Below are 20,157 nucleotides of genomic sequence, written 5' to 3'. Positions count from 1 at the left end.
CCTCTGTAGTCTCATTCAGACACTTGTTAGCAACCGCTAACTGTTGTTAACACATGAAGAGCTTCAGAGTTAAACTGTGGGACATTTAATGATGATTTAATGTTGGAGAATAAAACGTGTAAATATGTTAAATACCCATTCAGAAACTTTGAGACGGCAGAACCAGATATTCTAACATGCTCACTGATTTCTGGGTTTTATGACTACAGACTACACCTTTTTATTTACATGCTTTTAAAGATGATCTTCACTGAAGCTGCTAAGCTAAAAATGTTAGTATGCATTTTTAAAAATCTATTTAAGATCTGATGCTGCACACAATAAATGTAGTGGAGTACAAAGTGGATTATTTGCCTCTGAAATCATCAGGAGTGGGTCGTCCTTAGTTTCATCCAGCAGTGAGATCTGAGGTGGATTTCCTCACAGAGACTTTGATCCAATCAGATCAGCAGAGGATCCTGATGATCTCTACATGGTCTGACAAACACCAGACAGACTGACAGACGGACATGTTGAGGCTGGTGTTGGTGCTGCTGCTGGTTTGGACATGGACGAGCTTGGCGCTGGTCAGGTAAGAACACGTGTACAGGAGCTCTTTACATTCAGACAGTTGTTATGATTAGATGCTCAGAAGGCGCCAAAAACAGGATGATTATCATGTTAAATTCAGACCAGATTAAACCTTCTTACTCCAACAACATGACTCATGACAGTTCAAGTTCCCCAAAAACCCTCAAAGTTTGACTCCAGTTTGTTTTACACCAGAAGTCTGTTTGGACATTTTCTTGTTTAAAGTAAAATAATAGTTTGTTTGGATGGAAACATTATTATCATACTCGATTTGTCTACACAGTAAACATGAAGCTAGCAGACAGTAAGATTAACTTATCTTAGACTGGAAACAGCTAGCCTAGCTTAGCCTAGCATCCGTAAAGCCCACGTCATTTTTACAGTTGTGTGCATTTATATGAATGTAGCAAATTAAATATTGCATCTCAATTAACAAGCTTTAGAAATGCTGGTATTTGAGTTTCGACCTCCTGCACAGAGGACAGTGATATCAACTTCTCAGCGTATTGTCAGAAATGTTGAACTGCTCCTTTAAAAAGTGTATAAACAATAAAAAGGTCCCTGAAACAGAAACTGAGGCTCCAGAACACTGAAGCGTTTCCTCAGCAGGGTTCCTCTGAGGCGGCAGCCTTCGATCCGCAGCCAGCTGCGAGCTGACGGGCTGCTGCTGGACTTCCTGAAGGATCATCGGCCCGACATGTTCAACCGCCGCTACGCTCAGTGCTTCCCGCCCGGCACGCCGTCGCTGCGGCTCGGACGCTCCAGCGAGAAAATCTACAACTTCATGGACGTGAGAACAACACGTGAACGTTGTTGAACTTGTTGCAGCGCTTTTGAATTTCCTCTTCCTTTATTATTTTCATATTTTCAATTAAAGATCAGTTTGTTTTTTAAAATGTCTTCCTGTGCTGGTCCAATGAGACACAGCTCTTTTAATCAGTGTCTCAGACTGACCCGAGTGTGTCTCAGACTGACCCGGGTGTCTCAGACTGACCCGGGTGTCTCAGACTGACCCGGTGTGTCTCAGACTGACCCGGTGTGTCTCAGACTGACCCGGGTGTCTCAGACTGACCCGAGTGTGTCTCAGACTGACCCGAGTGTCTCAGACTGACCCAGTGTGTCTCAGACTGACCCGAGTGTCTCAGACTGACCCGGGTGTGTCTCACACTGACCCGAGTGTCTCTGGTGTTTCAGGCTCAGTACTTCGGTGAGATCATGTTGGGTTCTCCGGAGCAGAACTTCTCTGTGATTTTTGACACCGGCTCGTCCGACCTCTGGGTGCCGTCGTCCTACTGCGTCAGCGAAGCCTGTGGTACTACACAACACTACACAACACTACACAACACTACACACACTCAGTTCATCCAAGTGTTTGACTTCATAAGAGTTCGTGGGTCAGGACAGCATGACAACTTGGTTTAATGTTCCTGACTGTGATAAGAAGTTCAAGGTCTGTGTGTGTGTGTGTGTGTGTGTGTGTGTGTGTGTGTGTGTGTGTGGGTGTGCGTGTGTGTGTGTGTGTGTGTGTGTTCACAGCGTTGCACAGGCGCTTCCGGGCGTTTGAGTCATCGTCGTTCCGTCACGACGGTCGGATGTTTGGGATCCACTACGGATCAGGACACCTGCTGGGCGTCATGGCCCGAGACACCCTGAAGGTTCGTGTTGATGTTTTTAATGTTTCGGGGACGTTCTGGTGTTTTCTCCTGAAGATGGACTGTAACAGTTTGTCTTCGGTTCCAGGTCGGGGGTCTCACCGCCCTGAACCAGGAGTTTGGGGAGTCAGTCTACGAGCCCGGTGCCACATTTGTGATGGCGAAGTTCGACGGGGTTCTGGGGATGGGCTACCCCAACCTGGCAGAGATCCTTGGAAACCCGGTTTTTGACAACATGATGGCACAGAAGAGCGTGGAGGAGCCGGTCTTCTCCTTCTACCTCAGCAGGTGAGATTACGGCACAGCCAGGGTGTCGTGGCAGGAGGGACCAGACGGAACAAAGGATTGTCTAGAATTAGATTTGAATTTGTTCTTTGTTTCCGTGCAGGAGAACAAGAAGCAGCTACCCAGAAGGTGAACTCTTGCTCGGGGGAACAGACGAGGCGTTGTTCACCGGACCAATCAACTGGCTCCCTGTGACCGTTAAAGGTTACTGGCAGATAAAGATGGACAGGTGACACAGCGACAGCTTCACAACAGTATTAAAAATGAGAATTAGCAGACCGCTCTCAGAAACATGATAATCTCTGTGTGATTCAGCGTGGCGGTGCAGGGCGTCAGTTCCTTCTGTCCTCGCGGTTGCCAGGCGATTGTTGACACCGGAACCTCCCTCATCGCCGGGCCGACCAGCGACATCCTCAACCTTCAGCAGCTGATCGGAGCCACGCCCACAAACATCGGAGAGGTTCGAGAAAATCAAACCGTCTCAATGTGAAGCGCATTGATGTATAATCTGACTTGACGTTTGCCTTCGTGTGCTTCAGTTCCTCATCGACTGCGTCCGGTTGTCCAGTCTGCCGCACGTGACGTTCGTCCTGGGAGGGACTGAGTACACGCTGACCGCCGAGCACTACGTCAGGAAGGTGGGGAACGTCGGCCATTTTGTTCTGATTCCTAATTTCTGGTTCATATATAAATACACTGATACTGATCGTCTCTCTGTCCGTCTCCAGGAGATGCTCGGAGACAAGGAGTTGTGTTTCAGTGGTTTCCAGGCCGTGGACGTTGTTTCCCCTGAAGGGCCCCTGTGGATTCTGGGAGATGTATTTCTGACCGAGTTCTACAGCATCTTCGACAGAGGACAGGACCGGGTCGGCTTTGCCATCGCGAAGCACCCAGTCGAAGGTTAAATCAGTTATCAGGAGCTGACAGCTGTATGATCAATAAATACAACATGATTTAAAAGACCTCATTTTGTGATTCTTTACAGAGGCACCAATATAAATTACACTTATTTGCAATTAGCTAGCAGCATCAGCCAATAACAGACCAGTTTCACTGCACCGAGCCGAGTCCGACCCGCCTCGTATCCTTGTTTTCAGGTCCAACTCATTTTCAATGGGAGCGCTACGGGCGCTTTTACGATAGCATCAAAATCTCTCGACACAACATGAAACTCTGCTGGTAGCATCACCAGGGTCTCTACACATGAACACCAGCACTGACAACATTGTTTGTGTACACAGAGTTACTACAAAGAAAGTTTTTGAACAGCTCATGTTAGCAGCAGCTTGTTCTGCTCGCCGCCGTCCTGCCAGTGGAGAAGAGTCGACCTCAGAATGAGACGTAACCTGGAGGACAGTTCAGGTGGAACTACTGTCGTCCAACAACAACTATCCACACCAGATCTCACGTGACTTTTTTGGCTTTTAATTTTAGTATTGTTTCTTATATGAGGCTCCTTTTTCAACTTCAACGTCAATATTGTTTTTCACTGACGACAAAACAACAAATTATTCGTATTTATATGGGACTAAGCTTTAAGTCGAGTTAGATGGAAAAACGGCACCATTCTTCATATTCACACGTTTCAGTCACGTTTTATTTTAAAAAGTACAGTTTTTGGTGATTCAGCAGCAGCAACTAGTTGTAGATTCATAACTTTAGTTACACGTACAAAGACAGACACTGTTGTCACATGAGGACAGAAGACGTCCGATCAGTAATCCTGAGTATTTCATCAGCGAGTCACCACAGTTGATGGGCTGAGCTGAGGTTTGTTCAGCTGCAGTTCCTCTAACGGCCACTAGATGGCGTCATTGTCAAAACATCAGTACAGGAGAGGTTCAGCTCTGGTGGATATTTTCACTTCTTCTGAGCCGATCTTCATGTTAGTTGTTGCTCATTTTTCTTTTTAGTTGATGACGAGCGTCAGAATCATTTTGGTGTTCTGACGTCTCAGTGACAAAACAACACCAAGCAGGAACTCCAGGTTCAGAAATATCGAGCATCTGTTGGTTTGAATCAGTTTCCTCTGACTTGTTGGGTCACCAGCTTGTAGATCGGTTCTGTTTGGGCAGTATTCTGTCACTCTGAGTGGTTTCTCAGAGCTTTTCCAAGCTCTCTGATTGGCAGTTTGGGTTTTTGATGTCTTCGCTGTTGTTGTTGGTTCCTTCCTTGTCGTTGTCCTCAGTTCCAGCTATTCCCTGGAAGTCGTGGTTGTACTCAGGGTCGGGGAGCTGCAGAGTGTCCCCAGGTGGACCAGGTGATCGTCGGGACTGAAATCGGGCCAGGCCTCGTCTCCGCTTTCCAAGAGCCTTGGGACTCGGCAGGCTGCGGACCGACCCTTTGGACGACTGCCTGGAGAACTGGAGGGAGAACTGACGCCCCCGCGGCCGGGTGGGTGGCCGGTGCTGGATGCTTGTGGTCCAGCGAAATGCCTTGGGTCCCAGCTGGGTGGGGGAACAACACACGGAGGAGCCGGTTCTGGGAATAAAGAGAACAGAGTCAGACAACAAGGGGAAGATACAAGAGTGAAAGATATTCCCAAAAATCAACTTTCATTTGGAGTTTGACAAACAAGCAGTTGAACGTTGTAAGACATGACACTCCAGTAAGAACCTCAGGGTGTCCAGGCCTTGTGTTTCCTCAGTCGGCGAGGGATCCAGTCCATTCTGAGGTTTTGCTGCTTCACCATTACCAGAAGCAGCCATGTCCTGACCGACGCCACCGGACAACGGCGGGCTGATGACGAGCTGGGGAAAAACAGCAGTGGGCGAGTTTTCAGGAGAGGGAGGGTTGCTGCTGACCTCCCTCAGGGTGGACAGGGTGTCCATGGCCAGGGAGGAGGGCGGACGCATGGCCTCTGGACTTGGATGGATCCTGGATGGGTTGATGGCAAAATATATGTCAGGAAAAACAACACCAAGACTAGCGTCATACTTTAAATGGAGCAATCTTGTACCTGAAGTCTGGAAAGAAACTTCCTGTTGCGTCACTGCTGTGTCGTTTGAAGATGGGTCGAGGAGGTCGGAGGTCCGGAGGCTCCTGAACGCTCAGCAGCCGGCGAACTCGACCGAGAACCTACAGATGCAGAACAATACTCTGAATCCTTCTGCTTATCATTTCAAAAGCATGTTTTGAAATGTGATTAAAGAGCTCGGTCTTTATCAGTCTGTGTTATATATGTGCACTGGAATAAAGGAAAACATGACGAAGTCAAAAAGTAAAAGTGATCTGATGTCACTTCCTGCTCTATATACAAATAATCTCGACCATCAGTGAGACAAACAGACTCCATGTTTCTACTCAAAGACAGAAAGAAGTTCATGTAGAACATTTGCTGAATTAACAAGAAGGTCCAAATAATGCAGAATGAGTCAGAGACAGAGTTTCACAGAGTTTATAAAGTGTCTCCAACTCAACAACTCACTAAACTGACACATTTGTTAAGGGAGTCTGGGGACTTTCTCCACGGGGACAAAGAAGTCGCCTATATTGTTCCTGTTTAGTGTCTTTGTAACATGTGACGTGTTTAGATCAATAACATGTTTCTTCTTTCATAAATGGAGTGTAAATGGTGAAATCAGTGTAAACAGTGTGTTCAAACAGCTGATCAATGTTGGCAGGTAAGACTTTAGCACTTTAGACACAGAAGCAGACAGGCTGGTACAGACATGCTGCCACAAACTGACACTTTTTACAAGGAGACAAACAACTTCAGCTGAAACATTTAATGCTGAATTTACAACAAAAGTTTGTTTTAACCCAACAACTCTTAAAATCACTACATTTGTTAAAGGAGTCTGGTGCTGTTGTTTGGATCAGTGTGTTCACAAACATCTGCTGCTGACAGTGGCAGTTTAGGAGAGATCTGGTCTGAACAGGGTGACAGAGGTAGTAAAAAAACATGTTGGATTACTGATTCTTGCCGCAGTGCGAAAACAGGGTCCTGTTGCCGCTGACGACTGTCGCTAACATCAACTTCATCAAACTGCAGGATGTCAGAGAGTCTGGAAGAGACGAAGGTTAAACCCAACTAATTATCCAACAGTCACAATATGTAAAGTCTGTGTGTGTGTGTGTGTGTGTGTGTGTGTACCCCATGTCGGTGGTGGAGCCGAGGAATGATGGGATGCAGTAGTCGGCGGCGGCGAGCGTGTACGGCGGCCTCGCCTCGCTGTCGTTCCAGTACATGTCTTTGGTCATGTGAGGCAGGTTCATGTGCATCTCATCGACGGCCAGCAGAGACACCTGGGGGGACGATGATGACATCATCAGGTGTGTCGTATAACTACAGGTACCTTCACATGTCTTATTTTATACTAATGGATGAAACTGTCTCCATGGTGATGTCTTGGAAGCTTTCTGCCCACAGGTCTCTGTTTCTGGACTGGACGGTGAAACCTGAACATGACACCAGCTATCGAGCCTCTGTGATTGGCTGCTGACCTGAAGGTTCCTGTCAATGATCCAGTTGGCTTCGAAGTCGTCGTCGTCCTCTCCGAACGGGTTGATCAGCTGCTCTGCTACCTGAAAAACAAGTCAGGAGTCTCGTGAGTCTCATTATCTCAGTTTCTCAGAGGATCAAACATCTTTAATTCTTCTCCAAACATACAGAACCAACTTCAAATCCTTAATCCCACAACCTGTGGGAGCTCTGGCTCTCACCCACGAAGTACGTTATTAATAACTGTGTATGTCTGTGTTATTAATACAACAGCACAAGGTCAAGAGATGAAATAAGGTCAACCACGAGTCTGTTTATGTCAACAGGAAAATAAGACGAGAATAGAAACGGTCCGAGTTATTCAACGTGCGCTTCAAGTAACTCAAGTCAAATTCTGCACCTTCAGCCAGCCGGAGTAGAAGAAGAACTGCAGCAGGGTGAAGACGGGGACGTAGAGGTCGAGGTCGTGGCCGGGGTAATGCTGGGCGGGGTCGAGGAACTGACGGCCAATCAGACAGGCGAAGAAGAAGGTGTAGACAGCGAGAGTGACGACCTGAAGAGACAGAGAGCAGAGACTTCACTGTCCGCCCCTCCCTCCCTCTGATTGGGTTACAGTGATGATGGCCGATGATGTGATTAGACAAGCTGCAGTTACATCCGCTTAAACATGTAATGGTGACAGATGTGAGACAGGGAGTAGAGAGACAGGCCTGCGTGTAGACCAGCGGGATGCCGACCCAGTCGTAGCCGAAGAGAGTCGCGCACCAGGTCCTGAACCGGTTCATCTCCTGAGGACAGACACACGGATTCAACAGGGTTGCCAAGTTTGGCAGCAGCTCAGAAACCCAGATTTCTGCACCAGCCCACCCCTCCAGAAGAAGCTCCCATTATCGACATGTCTGGTTAATGTGGTCACACACTAACAGAGGTTCAGACTCTCGAGTATGTGCGGCTGCCTAAGTGCCACTTTCTCTTTGACGGGATGTATTTGTCACCTAATGGGACACTTCCATATTTCACTCCTGCTCTAATGTGACACCAGAGGCTCAGAGCACTCAGAGCCCGGTTATGCCCCTCATGTCGACCCAAATAACGGCTTTTGGATATTCGCCCTTAACGTCACTCTAGCTGGCAGCAAACGTTAATTTAACGTCAGATAAACGTTGGACAGTGATCACTGGAAACTGTTTGGAAAAGTTCGAGCACTAAAAATACTCTCAGGTCGATCGGACAAACCATCATATGGAGGCTGAACAACGTTTGGTAACTAGTATTCAATAGATGCATCAATGCTCTTCAGCTAAAGCTCCACCGTGCTGCTAATATCAGCCACTAACTTCCAGGAACTCGTGAGAAGCTCCACGATCGCTGACTGCTGTGAAACATCTGTCCACTGGAGTGATTCACATTCTGACACAGAACATATAAAGCTTCCTGTTATCCCGTGCGTCACATTGAGAATGTTCTGCAGGTCGATGCTGTCTTGGATGCGTCCTTCCTGTCGAGCTTTAGACGCCAGGTTGGAGAACCAGACGACGGGAATCCAGTACTTCAGGTGAGGCGAGCGGATGTTCTCGAACACCTTCCTCTCCTCCGGAGTCATGAAACCTGCAGGTGGGCACACAGAACCAGCAGAGGTGTTTAATCTATTTCTGTTTGGAAACCGTTCATGCTAGGCTACATTTAGCTGTAGCTATTAAATGCTAGCTCACAGAAACATTATAAATAATCTTCAAGGGGAAATCAACAGTAGATCTTGTGAACATCTGCAGTTATGGACATGTTCTTCTGTCAGATTTGATTTATTTGTTCTTGGCTCTAAAACTGATCTGTGATCCATCTTTCACATGATGTTGTGTCACATCCTGAGAGCTCTAATGAACAAAACAAGAAGATTCAGGCACACAGCTCATCACAATCCGGTCTGCAGCTCTCTGAGTCCTCCTCTAATTGGCAAATAACAAACCGGTCCCTGGGGCCGGATCAGGACACTTACAGGAAGGAGCAAGAGCAGCCGGGAAGGACGTGAACTCCATCTGACTTTTATCATCTCAGCAGGGACAGCTCAGATACAAAAGTTTCCAGCTTCGTCACCGTTCACAAACACTCGGCCTCACCTGCCTCGACCACGTGGTCCATGGTCGGGAAGCGTTTGCAGACAGCGGTGCTGACGGAGCGGAAGATGAGGAGCGACGTGAGGTTAACGTAACGTACGAGCGTGCGGCGCAGCAGGCGGCCATATTCATCTTTACCCTTCACACAGCTGGAGGAAGAAGAAGAGCCATGATGACATGAATCACACTGCAGAACGACGTGCTCGTCCTGTGAACCGCTGAGAGTGATTCCTCTCCAACATCTTCACACACATGACTTTTTCAACATAATGGCTAACAAGCAAATATCCACAGTTATCCAAGGCGATTTGGGGCTTTTAAAAGCCACAATGTAAAAATCAATAAGACAGAATCACTTCTGGTAAAGTCTCCTCATGTAATAATTCTCATAATAATCTCATAATGTCCTGCTACAGTTCTGAAAGTACCTGGAGATGTGGAACATGAGCCGGTCGGGCCACGGCAGGTTCACAAACTGATTCCACCATCGATTCACCACCAGAGTCACATAAAAACCTGGAATGATAAATTCATATTACATCATACAAATCAAACTTTATTAGCACTTGACATGGACAATCTACATATACAAAAAATGAAAGGAATAGTTTGAAATATCAAGCTAGAGCCACTGGACAGTTAGCTACTGCTGCGAGGCTAACGCTCCTTCAACTTATGCTTTTAAAAGTAAAAATTATCAACAACAACAGCTGATAGAAATAATAATACTTCAAATAAAACTACTTCTAAAACTGAAGTGAAGCTCGGTCCAGGTAGCAGTTAGCTTTAATTAGCATAAGAATGGAAGCAGGGTTTAAACTTTCTCTAGCTGAAGGCGTCGTATGTTATTTGTTAGGGAGGTAGCAGTTTCGTCTCATGCTAGGCTAAGCTAACAGCTGTCAATCTTCTCTCCACATCCAACCGAATAAGTCAAAGTTAAACGTTTGTCTTATATTACATGTTGTAGGTGTTCTTCTAGCATGACTACGGCAGTAACACATTTGTTTGTAGCATTTGTTAGTGTACATTAATCTGCGTTAGCGTGTGCTAATGGTGTGTTTAGCAGATGTTTAGTGTGCTCTCAGTCTGTTGAGTGTGTGTCTAGTCTCTGTTTATCATGTGTTGAATGTGTGTTGAGTATAGTCATGTTGATTTAAGCAACTTAAACCAATGTTTATCCACTGTCAGGTATGGATGCTATCTTTCCTTTAACGTTGAGCACAGGGTTGTTTCGGTGTTGACACAGAGTGAAGGGAACATATAGATACTGAGAGTCAGAATCAGGCTGGAGATCAGATACACACACTCAAACTGCTTTTAGCTGTTCTCTAATGATCTGTTTCCATCAGCAGCCTGCTAACGAGGCAACCAAACACCCTGTTCTGTCCGGCGGTCTGTCGAGCTCTCTCCTCAGAGAGAAAGGAAACAGAGTTATAGTTGTTGTTTAGATGTAATTAAACTTCTATCTTAGTGATGTATTATGATTTTTACTTGAAGGTGCAATATGTGAAAGTTGTTTTAGTTTGAAAAAAATAGCATAAATATCACCAGAATGTGAAGAAATAGAAGAAATGTGATGTCAGAGATTTCTATGAAGTTGAGTGAACTTAGCATGCTAACCAGCTAGCCACGGGCATGAGATGAGATGAGATGAGATGCTCTCATGCCTGAGGCTAGCTGGTTAGCATGTAAAGTAACATAAAAGTTTATCTTTGACTTATTCAGTTGGTTGTGGAGAGAAGATTAACAGCTGTTAGCTTAGCATAGCATGAGACAAAACTGCTACCTCCCCAAAAAATGACATGGTAGTCCAGCTAGCTGCACAGCCAACTGAGCGGACAAGCTACCAGTAGCTACAATTAGGATGTACAAACAGATCATGGTTAGCAGCCGCTAGCAGTTAGCGATTGAGCTAATTTGAACTACTTTATAAACAGCTATGTATCGTGACCATAATAACACATTTAGTAATATGAATAGGTTTTGTTTGTGTTAACTATATTGTGTTATATAATGTGTATGTATCGCCTGATGTAGAAAAGTAATTTGAAGTATTTAAGTGTTATAAAAAGCACCATAACATTTAAATACAGTATTTTAACATGGTGCTTCAGTTTTGTACTTGAAGAAGTTATTTTCCTCTTGTCGCTGGATACTGTACACTGGTTTACAGTCGGCCATGTTGGATCCAAAAACAACAGCCATCTGTCAGCGTGTCTGAGAGTTAAGCTCTGGTCTCTGAGGACTAATATTAGCTCGGCTCCTCCAGTGATTATTAATAATAACACACTACTGTGTCCTTTGATCTGCTGACGAGGCTGTAATCTGTGAACATCAGGGGAGTGAAATCTGAAGGGATGATCACGTTAGCTGTCATCGTCACCAGCAGCCGCCGGTGCAGCTCGTTAGGAGGTAATCAGAGACGTACCCAGAACGAAGGTGACGGGAATCTGCTCTGCGTATTTGTCGCAGTACATGGAGAGTTTCTCAAACAGCCTCTTCTGGTCATCGTAGAGGACGAGCCTGCAGCACAGACGACACCACCAGCAGTTAGTTACTGGAAGTTATCAAAGTACATTTAGTCAAGAAGTGAAGTGCAAGGTTGTGATCATCAGGGTCGCAAGTAATGATCAACTTGATTAATTCATAGTGAACATGATTAATCAGCCCAAGAAGACGACCTCAGTGTGTTGTTTTGTTCCTCTGATAACTTCAGTTACTTTACAGATGACTGGATCTGATTATTGACCACGCAGCTAATCAGTCAACCAAAACTTAACGATATATACGTTAGTGTATTTATACTGAATTTAATTACTTTCTTTACTCGCACTTCTGAAACTCAAGTACTTTATGTTTGTTTCGAGGTACTTGTACTTTATTTATGTAATTCCATTTTCAGATACTTCAGTTTCACTACTTTTTAAAGGTAAATATTGTACTTTTTACTCCACTACATTCATTTGTTTACTTTAGTTACTAATTACTCTGCAGAAAATCAACCACGTGTCCATCGGTCGACACAAAGTAAACAATATATACCTGTAAATATATGAATGGCTTCCTTTTACTTGTACTGTTGATACTTTATTACATGTAATATCAGATTCTTGAAGTGCTTTTACTGGAGTACTTTTCATTTGGTAATGAAAAAGTAATATTTTAACATGATACCTTTGCTTTACCTCAAGTTTGACTTTAGGGTACATTTTTACAACACTAGAAGAGTTTAAACATGAAGACAAACAGAACATTGACACTTTAAAGGTGGTGTGTGTGTGTGTGTGTGTGTGTGTGTGTGTGTGTGTGTGTGTGTGTGTGTGTGTGTGAGACACCTGTACACGAGGCTCAGCGTGGTGTACAGCAGCACGAACAGGATGAACTCTCGGTACAGCAGCTTGTAGATGCTTCCTCTCCAGCGCAGCAGCAGCCGGTGGAAACTGAAGAAGGTGGCGTTCGCAACTTTACTGGAGTACGTGACGGTCATCCTGAGAGCAGCTGACAGACAGACAGACAGACTCTCATTCCCTTGCTTCCTCTCACAGTCTGGACACCAAACAGCTTTCTAACACTCAGACATTTTGTCCTGAATCTTAATAACACTTGTGGTACTCACAGAAAACCTTCACAGTGGTCTTTGTTCGCTCTCTGCTGTGTTTTCCATCAGACTTCTTCTTCCCTCATTTGTTTTGTTCCAAATGCCTCCCAGCCAACCACTGCCTCCCCCTCCATCTCTCTCTCTCTCTCTGATGCTCTCTCACTCACTCTCACCATGATGCTGTCCAGTTGCCCAGTAATGCCAGGCAGCACACACACACACACACACACACACACACACACACACACACACACACAGCTCCAGAGTTGTATTGATGATCCGACAAGCTAAATGTAGTCGTGTTTCAGCTGTGGAGGTAAACATGTATAAACAGAAACGCCGTCAGAGACAACGTGATGTCACACCACAATCATTTTAACCAGGGGGTTGGTTTTTAAAGGAACAGTTCAGCTAAACAAGTCACTCATCCTCTCATCACTCCATCTTGAAGGTGAAGTGTCGTAGTCCATGAAACATTTCTGGAGCTTCACAGTAAAACAGAGTTGCAGCATTCTTACTAAATAACTGAAGTAGCTGGAGACTTGAATTAAAACAGAGAAACAACCAGAGAAAAAGAAAAATACTTTATTAAAACTTTAGCAGAATCAGCTGTTAGCACTTCCAGTTTGCAGTGTACTCATGGGCGTACAAACGACTGTCACTGGATGCCTGTGACACCGAATAAACCTTAAAACTTGATTTTTCTAAGGCAAGTTCTGCACATGTGAGGAGTGTCTGTTTTGAAGATTTCTAAGCAGATTTATGACGTCATCCTCTCCTCCTCCTGATGATATAAAGTCTCTGATATTAAATGTGTGTATTTACATGTAGGTGTTTACTGTATACTCTGGGTCAGCAGTTATAGGTATGGTCAGTTACAAGCTACAGTAACTGAGTAAATGTACTTAGTTACACTCCAGCACTGTTCCTGTCTCACAGTTAGCTGATTATCTGTGATTAATCGAGCAAGAAATCAACAGATTAATGGCCAATGAATCAATAGTTGCATCCATGATGGCGGCTGTTATTTCTGTACTGCAGAAATGAAGCGGAGTGAGACGTCTTTCCCTCCCTTGGTGGGTGTCTTCTGCGCAGGCGCATAGTGGTTCCCCCTCAGGAAGACCACCACGCGGAGGACCCGAGTAGAAATGTGGCTCCGCCGTCACGCGGCGCTGCTCTCCGGTCAGTTCGCCGGCTGCTCTCCGCTTCTTCTTCGTGTCGCCTGCTGGTCTCAGATCGGTGCTGCTGCTGCTCCGCCCCGGACGCAGGGTTTCGCGGTAAAATCAAGTGCGGACACACAGACAAACAGCAGCAGAGACCCCGAGAACAACAGGTGAGTCAGAGTTCACCTGTTTAAAGATCAGTTTGTGTTCATGTTTGTGCTGTTAGCTGTGTTTATCGCTCCTGTAGCCGCTAGCTAACTAGGTAGCAAACAAGCTAGCTAGCGTTAGCTTAACTGTTTGGATGAGCTGCAGTGGAGACAGACATGAAACTGAATCCGCAGAAATGGAAGAAGCTTTTACTCAAATAAATGTGGTGATATCACTCTACAGATTCCTCCTGCAGTCAAAGAGTTACTGGAGTAGAAGAACACAAGTATTAGTATCAAGTTAAACTCAAATGCCACAAATAAAAGTACCTCAGATAGAGTAACGTTCAGTGTTGTATTATGATATTGATGCTTGTGAGTCTTGTGTTCATCATGTTTATTGTTGCAGCACTTAAAAGTGGAGCTAACTGAAGTGGGCATCTTAATCTATAATGATTTATTTATAACATTTTGTATTGTTAAACTGAATCTGCAATCAGTAATTTAAGTCAATCATATAAATGTGCTAAGTTACTTTCCACCACTGTAACTCATGATATTCCTCAGTCTGCTCTTACATACGGAGGACCAAAACTGCCAAATAACAAATAAATATGCCACTAATTTACCAAATATAATATGGAAAATAAATGAAGGCATTGAATGAATAACTCAGAGAGAGAGTTGAATACCTTTGGGTAAATAAATGGGCTGGATAAAGCAAAAGGGGAAAATTATAGATAAAAAATGTACTAAATGGGGGAAAAAAAGAACTGATGAAGTAATTCAATATAGAAGCAAGTTATTAATATCAAATATCAAGTCAGCTATAAGCCTTTTATTTTTTATTGCAATATTTGAGAAGTAAACAAAACTGAATACAGAAGCAAATTAAACATGTCTATTCTATCTATTTCAGTTTACTTTGACAAACACCTGATTGACCACCTGTCCTCTCTCTGTTCTGCACATGCTCAGTAGAGTCATGCCGTCCAACGTGGAGATCAAAGCCAGAGTGAGCGACCCAAAGAAGTTTGGAGAGAAGGCTGCCGAGCTCAGCCAATCAGAGGGCACCATCATCAGACAGCATGACACCTTCTTCAACTGCAGCCAAGGACGACTGAAGCTACGAGACTTCATGGTGAGTCTGTGTGTGTGTGTGTGTGTGTGTGTGTGTGTGTGTGTGTGTGTGTGTGTGTGTGTGTGTGTGTGTGAGAATCAGTGTAGCTCCATCATCAGCACCAGGCACTGAACTGTGCGCTCCACCTGGTGGCCTCAGGGAGCACAACACTAACTGTTAAAAAAAAAAAAAAAAAAAAAAAAAAAAGTTTTCAGCCTCTTCGATGTGAAAATCAGCTGTTTTTCTTCATTGTATATCATTATACACTGAAGAGTTTGACATTAAACAAACAAAACAGAATCGACAGTGAAGACACATCCTCTGAGTTTGACAGGATACGTTGGAGGACGGATTCAGGTCTTTTACTTAAGTAAAAATACAAACACAAATAAAAGAAAAAATCCCAAAGCAGCAACACTCAAAACAAAAAAGGACAAAAACAAAAGTAAACGCTGTAATTCATGAGTCTTATGTCAGGTTAGTTAGAATTAAGGTATTGTTGCCAGAATAATCCACATCTTGAATTAAAGGTTATTAAGCTAACTGTTTGTTTGTTTGTTTGTTTATTAGAATGAGTCCGGTCAGCTGATCTTCTACGAGCGTCCCGACACCGATGGACCCAAACTGTCCCGTTACTCCATCAGTCCGACCAGCGACCCGTCCAGCCTGCGGGTAAAACACCAACTAACCTGTGTGTGTGTGTGTCATTACACACTGTCATTCATTAAGGTTAATTACTTGGTGTGTGTGTGTTTAGACCGTGCTGTCGGACGCCCTCGGGGTTAAAGGGGAGGTGCGGAAAGAGCGTCTGCTGTTTCTGATTGGTCAGACCAGAGTCCACATGGACACGGTGGAGGGACTGGGACATTACATGGAGTTGGAGGTAACACACACACACACACATGTCTTATAACTGGTATTGAATTAATTACTTGATTAGTTGATAAAAAGTAAATATTGATCAAGTCTGTAAAAGAAGTCATCCAGCAGCTCTCAGTCGTCCACACTCTGAATACTGTACTTCAGTGTCATTGTCGCGAGAGAAGAAAGAGGGATTTGTTGGGTCCATTTGAAAACAGGACAGGACCATGATGATGCGGTAAAAAAAAAAAAATAAATAAATAAATATATATATATATATATATATATATATATATATATATATATATATATATATATATATATATATATATATATATATATATATATATATATATATATATATATATATATATATATATATATATAGTTAGTTATATATAGTTCACAGGAGATGAGAGGAGAAGAAAGGAGGGACGCCGTCAGCAGAAGTCCTGCTGAACTAAAAACAGGAGCAGCATCTTAACAATCAGCCTGAACTAACGTCCACATGGTGATTTGTTGGAGGTGTTGCTGTGTAAACACGTCACCTCCACGGCGCCGTGCATCCTCCGCTGTGTCGTCACAGCGTCGCGACGGTCGCCGACTCTGATTTGATTAAAGCCACGACAGATTTTGAAAGTGTGAGATTTCCCAGAGGAATCAGAGACAAACAGGTGCGAGTCAACGTGTGAAGAACAAAATGGATCCAGAGTTCAGTGGATGTAAACTCACCTGTTGTTTGTTCGTTCAGGTGGTGATGCGTCCAGAGCAGACTGTTGAGGAGGGACAGCAGGTGGGTTTGAATTTATCTGTAAAACTGAAAGTTTTCTGTTTATATCTTAAATGTTAAGTAATGTCGTCCGTGTGGAGGTGGGAACAAACCAACAATCAGCTTCTTTGGGAGAGAAAACAAACTAAACTCACATCTTGTTCAACCTGAAGTCTCATCTCGTCTGTTGAACTCTTAAACACAGCACTTTTTTTATTTAGGTGGCCGAGGACCTGATGGAGAAGCTGGGTGTGTCAAAGGAGAGTCTGGTAACTGGAGCGTACATGGACCTGATCCTGAAGGGACACAAAGAGACATAAAACAAACACACCTCTGGAGCAGAGAGCAGTTTGTAGTAACCAGATTAAAACAGTAAATAAAGTCCCTGAATAGAAACACTGACATAATGTTTAGAGGACGACATGCTGTAGTATTCGCACTGTAATCAGATTACAGTCCGGATTAGATTTGTTTCTGTGAAATATTTCCATGTTTGAATGAGACGAGTTGGTGTCAGAACATTAAAGCTGAAGTCATTCCTGTCTGAATAAATGTTCAAACACATCTGGCCTGATTGAATCGATTCTGTCTCAGCCGAACTGACTGTTGATAACAGATTTTACTGAAGTGGAAAAACAGGCGTGTGGTGTAGATCGTCACTCTCGTGGGCCTGGGCGGCAGAAATCGTGACGTGAGGGTAAAACATCTGGTGAAGCAACCAGGAAATGCTCCAAAGGCTAGACCGACGGCTGGCGAGGTTAACAAGGCCTCTGAAGGACTCGCCTTCAAAGACCACAGAGGCCGAGTCCTTCAGAGGGACTGAGACACAGCCAGGGTCTGCTGCTGTGCACCACATATATTAACTGAGCTGTGTTCAGCTTCAAAATCAAAGTAAAACTCCTCAGCAAACACAAATAACAATGGTAGACTTGAGAGAAACATGCTAACTCCTAACTGCTGCCAGCGAACAAACTAAGTGTCTCAGGTTCCCCAAACTGAGCTGGTTTAGTCCAGAATGATAATCTGGACTCCAGCACCTCTCAGGAGACACTTTCCCCTCTGATGGGGTCTTTTTATATCACAGTGCTGGGATGGAACAGGGCTCAGAGGACGATGACTGTCACACCGTCCATCAGCTCAACACTCGTCAGAGATTCTGGAGGAAGAGAGTTGATTGCAGCCCAAAGTTCTGGTATTTGATGTGAGTCATCGATCGACACTGTTCATCTCCAGAACCGCTCACTGTACCTGATGTATTTAAAAAAGGCAACCAACATCCTCACATGTATTTGTTTTGCTCCTAAAACATTAATAATTGTAAATCTAAAGCAGAAATGCTTCAGGTCAGTACATTACAACAGAAACATACGTGATAGATGGAACTAGATATTAGAAGGTGGATGTTTAGTGTGTTGAAGGTGGTGTTCGTTCTGCTCCCATTCCTTTTGGATTCATAATCTCCCGACATCGCTCTCTAACACCTGAACGCACCTCAGGTACACATGTCAAACAGCTTTTAATCTCCGGCAGGTGGGCGGTTGCTATGGTAACAGGGCCGCCTGTTATCAGTCGGGATGTTCGGCCTGAAATTAAAATGTAAAAACCCTCCAGAAGTACAGATTCTCAGCTCCGTGGGAAACTTTGTTTTTTTATCAAGTAGTGCTGAAAAATCCCTCCGAGGGTTTCTATGGAGTCGGATCTGAACCGGTTCTGTCCAACACAAACAAGCGACCGCCTGAAGGAAACACAGACTCTAGAGTCCAGAGCGCTGATGGTTTCTGTCACAGATCAGCTGATGAAGGTTTCTGATCCTTTTGTTTTGTCAGATATGATTCAGAAACAAATGTAAGAGCTGAAGATCAGAGTACAGACTCGTTGGGTCCAGCAGAGGGAGCTGGAGCACCGAGCCCGGCAGAGACAGCACCTCACATCTGCAGCTCGAACAAGGTCTGAAGTTCAAAAGTCACAAATTTAATTTAAAAAGACTTTAAATGTGTGTTGTAGCGTTAGTTAGAGAATGTGTTTGTATTTGATTTAAGTCAGAAATCCTTCACAAACATTAGATTCAAACATGGAATAGATCTTTCCTCTCATGTTGGTCTTCTCAGTCCTTCCTCACTTGCCTCCTTTCCTCTTTCCTTCCCTAGTATCAACTCTTCCTTTCCTTTCCTTTCCTTTCCTTTCCTTTCCTTTCCTTTCCTTTCCTTGCCTACATGTTCTCTCTTCCCTCCTCTGTCTTTTGCTTCCTTGCCTCCTTTCCCTTTCATCCTCTCATCTCCTTCCCTAGTATCAACTCTTCCTTTCCTTTCCTTGTCAACACTTTCCCTCTTCCGTCTTTTGCTTCCTTGCCTCCTTTGCTTATTTCCTTTCCTTGCATGCCATCTATTCTGTTTGTTTTCCTCGTCTTCCTCTTTCATGTTTTCATGCGTCCTCTCATGTTCCTCAGATCAGTTAGGTGATAGAGTTGATTCGTTAGCTGCAGCCTCTCTGTCAGCACTAATCTTACTGATTCCGTGGTCACCTGTGCAATTATTGACTCTGGTTGGCTGATTTGATTACCTTAGATTAAACAGGTCCAGCCTGTGGTGCAGGTGTTAGTGTGCAGATATAAACTAATGCAGAGTTGGAGTATTCTCCCTGTATGGTGCAGAAGTCGGTCAGTGCCTGTGGTCCATTGATGAGCTCCGTCTGTTCTCACTTCATTCAGGAATAAACAGATTCAGCTCGTCGCTCTCGGCTGCAGCGGGCGACGCGAGCGGCAGATCTATAGAGGAGGGAAGCCGGAGATTAGAGGTTTATTTTCTGCCAAGGCTTCATCCAGCGAGTGAGATCAGAGTGGGAGGGCTCCACTATTGTTGGCTTCATGTATACTGATGCAGTGACAGTTCTAACAAACGGATCCGACACCCGACTGAACCGCTCGAGCCACGTAAAGAACTGCGAATCCTGTTTGCTGTGATCGTGACTTCAACTCCAACTTCATTGAAAAGGAAATGACATTAAAAAAAGCTGTTTGTATTCGACATCACGTGACGAAAAGCTCGGAGGAAACTTCTCGCAGGAACAAATGTCTTAAACGATTCGTTACCAGTTAATTGTTCTGTCAGTCGACTGTTTTACATGTTGTCGTATAAACTGTTGGATTCTTGATTCAGAGCAAAACATCAGATTTATGATTTATATGTTTAAAAGAAAAAAAAGGTGGCGAACTGTCGGATCAATATAGATAATCCCTCTCCTCCTCTGCATTCCTTTTCTCTTTTCCTTCCCTTGCCTAATCTCCTCCTGCCTTCCCTCATCCCTCTTTTGCTTCCTTGCCTGCATTGGTCCTTTCTTTTCTTTTCTTTTCTTTTCTTTTCTTTTCTTTTCTTTTCTTTTCTTTTCTTTTCTTTTCTTTCCTTTCCTTTCCTTTGTGTGTGTCTTTCCTTCCTTTTC

General features: G+C 44.2%; 3 protein-coding genes across 8 annotated transcripts; 2 read left to right on the top strand and 1 right to left on the bottom strand.

The window, feature by feature from the left end:
• Positions 1–415: 415 nt before the first annotated feature.
• On the top strand, positions 416–3,470 carry nots (nothepsin). Of its 2 annotated transcripts, none has more exons than XM_037121827.1 (9): positions 416–571; positions 1,180–1,360; positions 1,765–1,882; positions 2,107–2,225; positions 2,311–2,510; positions 2,611–2,736; positions 2,823–2,967; positions 3,047–3,145; positions 3,236–3,470. In XM_037121827.1, exons 1-9 carry the CDS (start codon positions 510–512, stop codon positions 3,410–3,412), a joined length of 1,227 nt encoding a protein of 408 aa, XP_036977722.1. In that variant the 5' UTR covers positions 416–509; the 3' UTR covers positions 3,413–3,470. The 2 variants fall into 2 exon arrangements, with proteins under 2 accessions (XP_036977722.1, XP_036977721.1); XM_037121826.1 differs by having other exon boundaries at positions 435–571; positions 1,177–1,360.
• A 612-nt stretch (positions 3,471–4,082) lies between these two features.
• Positions 4,083–12,987, bottom strand: LOC119032489 (bestrophin-3-like). 3 transcript variants are annotated; one of them, XM_037121741.1, is made up of 14 exons: positions 12,682–12,987; positions 12,401–12,563; positions 11,494–11,588; positions 9,494–9,581; positions 9,069–9,214; positions 8,405–8,559; positions 7,662–7,739; positions 7,352–7,504; positions 6,954–7,034; positions 6,604–6,755; positions 6,424–6,514; positions 5,467–5,585; positions 5,124–5,384; positions 4,083–4,988 (listed from the first exon to the last, which is right to left on the bottom strand). In XM_037121741.1, exons 2-14 carry the CDS (start codon positions 12,550–12,552, stop codon positions 4,607–4,609), a joined length of 1,953 nt encoding a protein of 650 aa, XP_036977636.1. In that variant the 5' UTR covers positions 12,553–12,563; positions 12,682–12,987; the 3' UTR covers positions 4,083–4,606. The 3 variants fall into 3 exon arrangements, with proteins under 3 accessions (XP_036977636.1, XP_036977638.1, XP_036977637.1); XM_037121743.1 differs by lacking the exons at positions 11,494–11,588; positions 12,401–12,563; positions 12,682–12,987 and adding an exon at positions 10,370–10,395; XM_037121742.1 differs by lacking the exons at positions 11,494–11,588; positions 12,401–12,563; positions 12,682–12,987 and adding an exon at positions 9,810–9,876.
• A 769-nt stretch (positions 12,988–13,756) lies between these two features.
• LOC119032529 lies at positions 13,757–17,286 on the top strand. 3 transcript variants are annotated; one of them, XR_005078921.1, is made up of 7 exons: positions 13,757–13,996; positions 14,951–15,113; positions 15,663–15,764; positions 15,850–15,975; positions 16,383–16,627; positions 16,705–16,746; positions 16,944–17,044. XR_005078921.1 is itself a non-coding variant. In XM_037121848.1 (6 exons), exons 1-6 carry the CDS (start codon positions 13,812–13,814, stop codon positions 17,040–17,042), a joined length of 714 nt encoding a protein of 237 aa, XP_036977743.1. In that variant the 5' UTR covers positions 13,759–13,811; the 3' UTR covers positions 17,043–17,286. The 3 variants fall into 3 exon arrangements, 2 of the variants coding, with proteins under 2 accessions (XP_036977743.1, XP_036977741.1); XM_037121848.1 differs by lacking the exon at positions 16,383–16,627 and having other exon boundaries at positions 13,759–13,996; positions 14,954–15,113; positions 16,944–17,286; XM_037121846.1 differs by lacking the exon at positions 16,383–16,627 and having other exon boundaries at positions 13,762–13,996; positions 16,944–17,286.
• The last annotated feature ends 2,871 nt before the right edge of the window (positions 17,287–20,157 follow it).

This window comes from Acanthopagrus latus, chromosome 14 (assembly GCF_904848185.1).
Source record: "Acanthopagrus latus isolate v.2019 chromosome 14, fAcaLat1.1, whole genome shotgun sequence".
NCBI classification, from domain to species: domain Eukaryota; kingdom Metazoa; phylum Chordata; class Actinopteri; order Spariformes; family Sparidae; genus Acanthopagrus; species Acanthopagrus latus.
The sequence above is the reverse complement of the archived record's forward strand: the minus strand, read 5'-3'. Positions and strand labels throughout refer to the sequence as shown.